This window comes from Octopus bimaculoides, chromosome 3 (genome assembly GCF_001194135.2).
Source record: "Octopus bimaculoides isolate UCB-OBI-ISO-001 chromosome 3, ASM119413v2, whole genome shotgun sequence".
Taxonomy (NCBI): domain Eukaryota; kingdom Metazoa; phylum Mollusca; class Cephalopoda; order Octopoda; family Octopodidae; genus Octopus; species Octopus bimaculoides.
The window spans coordinates 103,393,040-103,405,539 of NC_068983.1; the positions used below are offsets into that span (position 1 = coordinate 103,393,040).

At 34.9% G+C, this 12,500-nt stretch overlaps 1 protein-coding gene across 1 annotated transcript in view; it reads right to left on the reverse strand.

Annotated features, from left to right (window-relative positions):
• The window catches only part of LOC106878243 (nuclear hormone receptor family member nhr-48), a 329,560-nt gene that overhangs the window by 181,355 nt on the left and 135,705 nt on the right, over positions 1 to 12,500 (reverse strand). The window contains exon 3 of the mRNA XM_052966399.1: positions 664 to 1,820. Within this exon, the coding sequence (XP_052822359.1) occupies positions 664 to 1,688 (1,025 nt within the window). The 5' untranslated portion in view covers positions 1,689 to 1,820. The remainder of the gene's footprint in view (positions 1 to 663; positions 1,821 to 12,500) is intronic.

The window sequence follows — 12,500 nt, forward strand, 5'->3', positions numbered from 1 at the left end:
ATTAGAAAAATCCTCATCAAAATGGAGAAAATCCAACTTATGTGAGCATCCTGATCCAAAACTCTACCATTAATAGCCACTTTTAAAAGTCCATTAAAATTTTATTGAAATGGTGTCTTGTTCCAAAATCTCGTGATTTATTTAGTTCTGTACCTACTACAAATGTGCCCCTTCTGGCTTGAACTTTGAGATTTAATAAGGTCTGAAAACCCTGTGAAATCAGCTGGTTGTTACATGCAAAAAAAATAGGTTTCACGTAAATATTTTTTAAAATTGCTGAAACAAAAATTTCGTTTTCAAGAACCAGCAACACAAAAAAAACAAACAAAAAAAACACAGGCAACTGCTATGGACACTATTAATTTGTGTATGATTATCACCTCAGTTTCAAAGATATGACATCACAAATATGGTTAATTATTCACTTAGACTTAATTGGGCAAGATTTCAACCAATTTGCTGACCATTCCAATTGTCATATTTCCTAAAATATTCATCCAAGTTTCACAAATGTTTCTTTGGATGCTCTCCAAGGAAAGGTAGAGTGGAAGTTAGATTTACATATTTTCAAAAATTCATAGTGATGCCTACTATAAAAGTTAGGAAACAATTTTGTTAAAGCAAGTCAAAGCACAATAATAAAAATATAAAAGCAGGACTCACATTTTTATAGCAGTATCCATTCTACCTAAATTTTCATCTGGATAAACTGTCAATTTACTTCCATCTGCATCTCCAATTCCAACATTATGTCCCTGTCTCGCCATCATGGAAGGTGATGACACCAACATTTTATTTGATAACGCCACCTCTTCTGGTGACATACGCGAGTCTTTTGGATAGGAGAACAATTCATTGGAGATAGAATCCACTATGCCATTTTGATTCAGTACCTGACTTTCTAAAGAGCGTGACAACATCTTATCATAGGCTCCAACAAAGGCATCTTTATATATTAAATTGTCATTCTGGTTTGACCCCTTTCCTGACAAATCTTGATATTCATATTTAATCATCTGAGGATCAATAAGGCTAGATGTGAGTGAATATTGCTTAGCATTCAGTAAAAGAGCTTTATTTGATTCTTCATCAAGGTCCATCATTTTCTGATTATGGTTATCTGATGGCAGAGAGTGTCTTCTGTCTACAAGCGTTTCATAATTAGGCCGGCTAGTCAATACTTGATGGCTGTCACTGTTAACTGAATGCACCTGATCGGAACCTGATTCATATGTAGCACGAACAGGACCTAGGTACTGGTGGTGTTGAGCATTATCAGTAAGAGAGTGGTGGCTACGGTCCTGCACCCCATCATTGTAAGTAGAATGGTTATCTAACAACTGATGTCCAGAGGGTTGGTGATGAGTATCTGGTGTCATTGATCGATGATTCCGATCTTGAAGGTTTCCATTAAAAGTGGGACGACTTTCCATAATGTGATGACCAATTAATGAAAGATGATTATCATGCACCCTCACAGTTCGACTACATTCTTGCAGCTCATAAGCAGGCCGGTTCATTGTGTAGATGTCATCTGTCATTGGGGGTATGGTGTTAGTATAAGCTAGATTCCCTTCACTAGTCACTACTTCACCATTCTCTTCAAGAGCTTCATTTTTACTAGTGTTTGTCTTTGTTAAAGGCCCATCTAAGGCTAAAGTATGCCCTTTGCTGGAAGGCCTTTCCATTCCAGCAGTAGGCGGCTTCAGTCTCTGGCCTTAAATTTTTTTTATCTCCTTTGGAAGACAGAAGTTATCAGGTCACCAGTTAAATGTCCTGTCTATAGCGGTTGTCGGCAACAATCAAAAATATCCAGTAATCTGAAAAGAGAAAAAGAAATAGCAAAACTGAGAGAAACAGACAATAAATGTGCTTCAAAAAAGTAGTAGTAGTAATTTTTAACATCATCATAATGATGATAATAATAATAATAATAATAATAATTTCCAGGTCTTTGTATTTTGAAAGTGTTTCCCTAAAAGAAATGGAAAAACTTTCAAAATACAAAGACCTGGAAATAGAGGTAACTCGAATGTGGAATCTAAAAACAGAAACAATTCCTATCATAGTAGGTGCCTTAGGTATAATAAAAAAAATATTCAGACAAATACATAACAAAAACACCAGGACTTACAAATATAGATAACATACAGAAAATTTCACTACTGGGTACTGCACACATCCTATGCAAAACACTTTCAATACAGTAACCATAAGAGCATCACAGCAAACCACAGCACATACCCAAGGCACACAGAGCTGCGCTCGGTAGTGAAGTGAAAGCACATTATAAAAATAAAACTACTGAGTAATAATAATAATAATAATTATTATTATTATTATTATTATAATAGAGGATGCAGTAAGTAGCGAGAGCGTCACCATCCTATGGAACTTCCCAATACAAATAGACAGAAAAATCCACTCCAATCAATCAGACATTGTAATCAAAGACTACAACAGAGGAACTTGTCTGTTAATAGATATGTCTGTCCCACAAGATCAAAATGTCTCAAGAAAGGAGTATGAAAAGCTTTCTCATTATGAAGATCTGCAAATTGAAATCACAAAAATGTTGAAACTTAGTACTTCGATAATACTAGTAGTAATTGGTGCATTAGGAATGATAAAGAAGGAAGCTGAGAAGTATATTAAGCATCTCCCTGGTAACTCCAATCTCCGTAAACTACAAAAGATAACCTTGATGTGTACAGCCCATATGCTACAGAAAGCACTCTCCATCTAAAATGGAATAAATGTGGTGATAATTTTAGCATGCATAGCAAAACAAAAGTGCTCTTGCTACCCCTGCTACTCCAGAGGATGCCCAGTACTTGTCGTTGGCACTCCGTCGCTTACGACATCGAGGGTTCTAGTTGATCCGATCAACGGAACAGCCTGCTTGTGAAATTAGCATGCAAGTGGCTGAGCACTCCACAGACATGTGTACCCTTAACGCAGTTCTCGGGGATATTCAGCGTGACACAGTGTGACAAGGCTGACCCTTTGGATTACAGGCACAACAGAAACAGGAAGTAAGAGTGAGAGAAAGTTGTGGTGGAAGAGTACAGCAGGGTTCGTCACCATCCCCTGCCGGGGCCTTGTGGAGCTTTAGGTGTTTTTGCTCAATAAACACTCACAACGCCCAGTCTGGGAATCGAAACCGCGATCCTATGACCGAGAGTCCGCTGCTCTAACCACTGGGCCAATGCGCCTCCACGCCCAGTACTAAGTCAGCGGAAATAAAGTCATAATGAAAGGAAACCATAAATAATAATAATAATAATAATAATAATAATAATAATAATAATAATAATAGTAATAATGATGATGATGATTTCAAATTTTGGCACAGGGCCAGCAATTTTGGAGGAGGGGATAAGTCAATTACATCAACCCCAGTGCTCGACTGGTGCTTATTTTGTCAACCCTAAAAGGATGATGGGCAAAGTTGACCTTGGCGGAATTTGAAATAAGAATGTAAAGACAGACAAAATGCCACTAAGCATTTTGTCCTGCATGCTAATGATTCTGCTAGCTCGCCACCATAATAATGATAGTAATTTTTAGCAGAGACTTAATTTTCGATTTGCCTATATATATATATATATATATATATATATATATATATATATATATATATATAGGCAAATCGAAAATTAAAAATAACAAAACAACAATAGTCAGAAAGATGTATACATGGAATGTATTAGCTTGATGCTCAGTATAAGATGGAAAAAAAGAGAGGGTGTATAATGCTTTGAGCATCAGAAAGAGAAGAGAGGAAAGGTCCAGAGAAAGAAGAAAGTCTAAGAAAAGCACGTGCGTGGTTACATGGTTGAAGTGACCACACACACACACCTTTTACTTGTCTCAGTCATTAGACTATGGCCATGCTGGGGCACCACATTGAAGAAATTTTAGTTGAACGAATTGACCTCAGAACTTTTGTCTTTAAGCTAGGTACTTATTCTATTGGTCTCTTTTGCCAAACTGCTGAGTTACAGGGGTGTAAACACACCAACACCAGTTGTCCAGCGGTGGTTGGGGACAAACAAACAAACACACACACACACACACACACACACATATATATATATATATATATATATATATATATATATATGACAAGCTTCTTTCAGTTTCTGTCAACCAAATCCACTCACGAAGCTTTGGTTGATCTGAGGCTATAGTAGAAGATACTTGCCCAAGGTGCCAACTCTGCTTGCATAGTTTACCTGGCAGGTAAAAGCAGGTTCATATCTTATTTGATAATGAGCGTTTTGTAGTAGGATGAGACTCCAGTTGTAAAACTTTGTTTTGCAACAAAAAACAAAAATAATCATCCAATTCTGCTATCATAAGATTCATGGATATGAAAGAAACACATGTGTGCACTACCATAGAAATAGGGGCATGTACGTGCTCACATTTACATGAGGCTGTCTTATTTTGATGTGTATGTGTGTGTGTGTGTGTGAACACACTATCCATCAACTTCCTCAAATAGTATTTAAAACAAATTAGGAAAGGTTTATGGAAATACTGTTTTGAGTCTATTAAACTCTTTCTGTGCAACAAATAACAAATGGTTTTGATAATGACGACAATGACGATAATAATGATAATGATTATGGAGGTAATGATACTACATGCAGAAGTGATGATGGTGGTGGTGGTGGTGATGATGATGATGGTGGTGGTAGTGGTGGTAATGATGATGATGATAGTGGTGGTGGTGATAAGATGGACAAGGTGGTGATGACGATGGGCTTACAAAGCCACATTAAAATATATGCCTTAACCTTTTACTTATATCCCAAGCACAATTCAGAAAACGTGTACAAACATCAACTTACACACACACACACTTATTCATTCATACATACACACAATGAAAGATAAAAGGAAAATATTAATAGAAAAAAAAATTTTTTAATGTAAAACAAAACAAAAAAAAATAAATAAAAGAACTGGTATTTTGCAGTTGCTTTTAAGAAATAAACTTTCAAAAGGTTATCAGCAACATTATCTGAACATCATCAGAATGCTTGACATCCAAGCAAAACACAATAATAATAATAATAATAATAATAATAATAATAATAATTACCATCACAACAACAACTGACGGAAATCAGTTATCAATGAAATAAATCAATATCACATCACAAAACTTGACCCTTCTTCATATGGTAGTTTTTTGTTGTTCTTTTTTCCATTTTATCAAATCTGTTTATGTCTGTTTATTTTTTATATTGATTTATTATTTTTACATTGTTTTTTTTTTTTTTTTTTTTTTTTTTTTTTGCTGTTGTTGTTGCTTGATATTGCCAACCCCCACCTGCCCTGCTCTTCTCCAGTAAACAATATAAACAGCACTTCTGATTAAGGAGGTCTGTACTGCTGCACTTTGTATAATAAACTAACTAGATTTGCAATACAAAGAAACAAATACAGAACATGGGAGGAAAATAAGGAAGCAAAACAAGCAACAACAACAACAACAAAAGAAAACACAAAATAAGTAAATAAATTGTAATCCATCATACTAGTTGAAAGAAAGATAGTAATCTTCAATGATATAAGAGTATCATGATGAAGATGATGTATGCCTGAGACTCAAGAGAGATGTATTTTGAGCCCATCTAACCTAATGCTTGTATGGCAGGAATGGAAAGCTACTGCTGGTGATGATGATCTAGTGCCTTCATCAGTCAAAACTGACTATTCCTCTGCACATGTATGTACAAGCCTGGGCAAGATTTTTCAAGGAAGACTAGCAGCTGCCTATGTATATATGCAAGCCTCCCCACTCTCTCTCTCCATACCACTGATGATTGACCGTGAGAAAAGCTGCCAATTTAGGCCAATGCAGTCTCGCACAAATGTTGTCACAGCCATTACTGTCAGCATCCGAAACATCTCAAACAGATACCACAAAGCAGTTCTCCCCAACACTCAAACAGTTCCACCAGTCTATGACCCTAGATGATTGTCTCTAAGACAATGCAAACATACCCCCAGTGACACCAATGATGTTTTAAAACAGTAGTTCTCAACCATTTTTTTATCTAATGACCCCTTTGATTCCCATTTTACTCTAGTGAACCCCTATAACCATTTGATGTTTAAAACTAGTTTTATTAAATACTTCTTTCAAAATTACTTTTTTTTGCTTTTCACACATTCACTTGTGTAAACTGACCCATGGAAAATGTTAGAGAAACAAACTAAGTTGTTTCTTGTAATAAACACATCTACAGCAAAATTTACTAACAGACCCTTAAAATACTACCATAGATCCCCAATTTATTATTTTGTTTGTATGGACCCCCAAAAATTATATATGGACCCTTAGGGGTCATATGGACTCAGGTTGAGAACCAGTTTTAAAAGAACTGGCACTCAATGATTGGAATATAATAATTTTTCTTGGATAACACAATTGATCAGGGGTTACATTTCTAAGAGGTTTTGAACTTGAAATTTTTGAGGTGCTGCAGTAAATCCAACCTCCAAGTCTAATTGGTATTTTTTTTATTTTTTTTCACTATAAGGTGCTGATGATCTGGGCTAATTGATCTCTGATCAAGGAAGCATTCTGTTCAACCACACTTGACCAGCTTGGACAGATAGGCCTGCAATCAGTAAAAGTAAGTAGGGGCAATGGTATGCTGAGCCTTCATCTAGTAATAGACTAACAATGGTTGGATGGAATGGACAAGAAAAATACTCAGGTCAAGCAATATATTGTGAATGGAATTTGGTAGACAGAAATGTGTGTGTGTGTGCTCATGTTTATGAGTTTGACACAACAAACTTAATAGTAAGATACCTGTGTTGTAATGGTAACATAGACAAATGGTGATAGATAAATAGATAGATAGATAGATAGATAGATAGATAGATAGATAGAAAGAAAGATATAATAACCCTTTAACATTTAAACTGGCCATATTTGACCTGAATATTCTACCTGGTTTATGTTCAAACTCTCACACCTATCCTACAATGTCATTCTAAAAATAAACAACCACATTATTGAAATCTCAAAGCTATGAGATAATGCAACTGAAATAAGTATGGGAGCTGCTAATGATCTACTAAAAAAGCCTTGAAGGATTGTCCCAGCAAGTTCACAGTCCAATGTCAGAAAGCAGTTAAAGGAATAAACCACCAAACGTTTGGTTTTATAACCAAAAAGGAAAATATTGACAATTTGATGAAAGTAAACAGAGCAACATAAATTCATTTGCTGTTGTTTAATCTTAGATCAGCCTTGAATAAGCAGAGCTGTGACTATCCCTTTTCTTTCTGTCTTCCCAACCCCCTAAAATAATATATTTCATCTACAGATGCTTTTCCATTTTTTAAAACAGTAGACTGCAATTTGAGCAAGATTTAGCTATTTCTACAGGTCAAGTAACCATATAGAAATTGTCTTATTGCAGTATGAGATGTAAGATTCTGTTATTGTAGAAACTTAAAAGTATATTAAAAGAAGGAAAATGAAATAAGTAAAATTTATTTTGACAAGATATGATGCATTTGTAGTTTTAATTAGGCTGTCAACTTATCCAATTTCTGAAACTTATCCCAAACTTCACTACCAACTGTAAATTCCACATGAAGCTAAGCTGGTTTATTGTGTTTCTATGCATAACACATACATACATATTTATCAGCAATAAAGTGTGGTAGTAAAGCAATAAATCTGCCTGAGCTTCCTGCCAATTCTTTCCACCCCACTGCCAAGTTATAATCTGGCAACATACCGATGACAAAGAAACAGTACAGCTTTTTCTTTTTTCAATAGTATGAGTAACCTTTTAGTGTAGGATAATGCAGAGAATGTGCAAACAAATGGTTGGAAATAATAAGGGAATAAGTTCTTAAAACAGCAACTTTAACAGATCAAGAGAAACAGGAGTTACTAAAGCAATCTAGAATGTACCTAGTTACACATTTCTCAAATAAGAAGTCCTCCTAACATTAAGCTTAAGTTTTTTTTCAGTTCTTCAGTTCTAATTTATTTTAATGGTGTTGATATTTCTCAGAAATTTTTCTAGATAATTCTTAGCATTTTTTTAATGTTTATTAACAAACAAATCTGGAGCAAAATTTTTATGACTTTATATGAAAAAAAAAGAAAGAAAAAAGAAAGATCATAATCTTCATATTTAAAGTAAATTAAACTTAATTGCAATTTTATTGATGTTTCTGAATATAACTGGTCAAATTTGAGAGAATTTTGAAACAAATTAATGTGGAGATAGTCACTATAGTTCAAGCCATGCATCATAATTCACATTTTTCACATTTTTATACATATTATCTTCACAGAAAATATCTACAAAATGTTTTCTCCAACTATTCCTCTCTTTTTTTTTTTTTTTACCCAACTTCCTTTTCTGAGCCTTAACTATTACATTTGCTTTTTTTTTTGCTTTTTTTTCCAAAGAAATAATAAGCATAGGCATGGTTGTCTGCTAAGAAGTTTGCTTCTCACCTGTATAACCTCCAATTCAATCCTACTGAGTGGTACCTTGGGCAAGTGTCTTCTATTATACTTTCAGGATGACCAAAACAAGCCTTGGGAGTGGATTTGAAATCTAACAGAAGCCTATTGTATGTGTGTGTATTACAGTGTACTTGACTGCATGTGATAGATCTAATGTCTCTTCACAAGGTACATTACCTTGCTAGGTGACAGGAAGCGCATCCAACCATTGAAAATCCACCTCAACAATTTCTGACCAGTCCAAGCAAGCATGGAAAAGTGGATATTAAATGATGATGATGATGATGATGATGATGATGATGGAACTGCCATCATAAATCCTCCTTAATTTCAGTGCTCCCAATCTTCATCATCATCATCGTTGTTTAACATCTAGATTTCCATGCTTAAATGGGCCAGATGGAATATGTTGAGGCAGAGTCTCTCCAGCTGGATGTCCTCTCTGTCACCAGCCCTCATTGGTTTCTAAGCACAATAATATCTCTCATGACCAGACATGGTCTCACAGAATATTGGAAACATTGGGTTGGCAAGAAAGTAATTTCAGTTTTTTAGTGTGAAATAAAAGTCATTTTTTCACACAAAGAATGGACTTTAATCAATTATATATTTTCCATTTTGTTTGATGACCTTTTGCCATCTTTCTGGCAACTTCATGATTCCGCACTCATAGAACTTCTGATCCTTATCATAAAAAAACTGAAGCAAGTGCGACTGCAGGTCATCATCATTATTGAAAGTTTTACCATTCAAAGAATTTTGCAAACTTCAAAATAAATGGTAACCTGATGGTGCAAGGTCAGGGCTATATGGTGGATGTGACATCACTTTCCAAACATGCTCCAATAATTTTTCACGAGTTAGCAAAGACGTGTGTGGTCTAGTGTTGTCATGGTGGAACACCATTCCTTTACGATTTTTCAATTCTGGCTGTTTTTCGCTGATTGCTTCCTCCAGTTTCATTGGTTGTTTGTTCAGTGTCGATTTTAACATGGAGTGTAAAAACAAACATTTTCACTATATATTGCTTTTTTTATTTCCATAAAGGCAAGAAAGCTGCTGAGGCTCACAAAGAGATATGTGAAGTTTATGGTTCTGGAGATTTTTCATGCAATGATGACCAATGTTCTGGTCAACCTACTGAAGTTGATGATGACCAAATCAAAGCAATCCAAAATACACAACACCTTTATAATCCCATCAAATTGACAGCATGACCTTTTTTGGATGCAATTCAGCTTTCGATGTGGTTTGTGCTCGTTCATTACGCTTGGACTAAGATCGTTTTCAACTGATGCTTTTGTAGACAATCCACTTTCCATTACCAGTGATGATTCATTTTTAAAAAAAGGTAAATTTTATTGCGTTTGAGATGTATATCGCAAATATTGATTCGTTGTGTTAAGTGAATCTCTTTCAATTTATGTGGAACCCAAATATCGAGCTTCTTAACAAGTACAAGACATTTTAAGCGATTTTCAATTGTTGTTTGTGACACATATAACCTATCTGTAATTTCACGCACAGTTATATGACTATCAGATTCAATCATGGCTTTGATTTGGTCATCATCAACTTCAGTAAGTTGACCAGAACGTTGGTCATCATTGAGTGAAAAATTTCCAGAATGGAATTTCTTAAACCATTTCTGACATGTATGTTCTGTTAAGCAATTAACACCATAAACTTCACATATCTCTTCCTGAGTCTCAGCAGCTTTCTTGCCTTTATGGAAATGAAACAGCAAATTATGGCGAAAATGTTTTGTTTTTACACTCCATGTTAAAATTGACATTGAACTAACAACTGTAAACAAAATTATGCACAATTTGCTTCTAAAGTAAGCTAAAAGTAATGGCTATCAAATGTCAAAAGGAAAAAATCATAACATTGACAAAAGTCACTCAAAAAAATTATAATTTACGACAAACGAAATGAATTTCTTGCCAACCCAATATGACACTGCTTGTATGACAGTGAAAAACTCATCAGCAACTACCACATGTTGTCAAAACATGTAGACACAAACACACACACACACACACAAACCAAATCCACTCACAAGGCTTTGGTTGGCCTGAGGCAATAGTAGAAGACACTTGCTCAATGTTTCATGCGGTGGGGCTGAACCTGAAATTATGTGGTTGGGAAGCAAACTATTAAACTATACAGCCATGCCATATATTAAATAAACTACACAAACAAATGTTCCTACAAACCACATAAAATGCCAAATGGTTGACAAGTGTTCTTCAAAAATATATCTATCATTGCAAAGACAGTAAAATAGTGAAACAAGTGAGAATCAATAGCCTAGAAGCAACATGTTGCAGCAGTTCAATAATTATGTTGGAACCCTTGGCATTGTGATTTAAAAGGTCTCTCAAATCAACACAGAATTTTAAAGGTCTCTTTTGTCAACAGATTGTAAACTCAGATGGCTGGTGTAATCTAGAAATCAAAAACATGTAGGTACATAAACTATCAAAGAAAGATTTGAGAAACAAATAAATAAAAGAATGTAGCCATGTGAGGGAAACAAATGGGGAAAATGTGGCTGTGTGGTAAGAAGTTTGCTTCCCAACCACATGGTTCCAGGTTCAGTTCCACTGTACGGCACCATGTGTCTTCTACTGTAGCCTTGGGCCAACCAAAACCTTGTTAGTGGATTTGGGAGATGGAAACTGAAAGAAGCCTATTGTATGTGTGTATTTGTCCCCCCACCATCATGCTTGACAACAGATGCTGGTGTGTTTATGTCCACATAACTTAGCAGTTTGGCAAGAGAGACTGACAGAATAACTACCAGGCTTTAAAAAAAAAAACAAGTACTTGGGTTGATTCATTCGACTAAAATTCCTCAAGGCGGTGCCCCAGTATGGCCGCAGTCTCATGACTGAAACAAGTAAAACATTCTTATGAACAGAATGTTTTGAAGAAGTTCAGAAGATTAACACTTTGTTCAAATTTCCATAAGGTTAAGCAAGAGACAAAAGTTCAATTGTACGGGAAGGTAGTCTATGTCAGGGGTTTTCAAACTTATTGATTTGCGGACACCTTTATATTTCAGGCTTTACCTTATAACCCTTATAAACGCTTATGAAATTTATATATAAATATTTGCTTAAAATAATTCATATTTTTACATTTATTTATTTAACAGTATTTAACAAATAGGTTTATTGCCAATTAAAAGATTTCAATTAAAAACCATATATAAAATCAAATTGCCCATAAAAAGTATTTGCTGTCCACGGACCCCCTGTGGTCCGCGGACCACAGTTTGAGAACCCCTGGTCTATGTCATAAATCACTCTACCCAGAAAGGATATACAATAGTCACTTGCCACATCACGGTTCGCCTATTATGCCCTTGGTAAAGCGTGGATTTTTCTGCCTAATATATGTAAATTTATACTGCAGAATCCTCGGCATATCGCGGGTTTCTATGGCTGATAGATATTTATATTTTTTTAGATTTTAATTATTTCTGTGGTAAAATAAGCATTTTTATGCCTATAAATTAATAAATAGAAATACAGTACATACTGCACTGTATAACATTAATTAAAATATATTAAAAGAAAATATATAGTGTACTGCAGATGAGCAAACAGAGAATTGCACATACTGTATGGAAAATGAAACTCGGGAGGTGAGTGTGTGGTGTTGTTTTGCATTTATAATAAAATATATACAAATTATAAAAATAATAAAAAAAATATATAGTACAATACTGTTTCTACTTCACGGATTTTCACCTACTGTGGGGAGTTTTGGAACATAACGCCTGCAATAGTCAAGGGATTACCGTATTCTTTCATTTGTTGAGCTAAATAAGCAAAAATGAAGTGCTTGTGATAGTATATGAACTCAGGTTATTGTGGTTCATGATCACAAGCATTCTAGTCATGACCACCACCAGACATAATGTATTTAGGACTATAACAATCAATGTGTCCTTTAATTTTTGAGA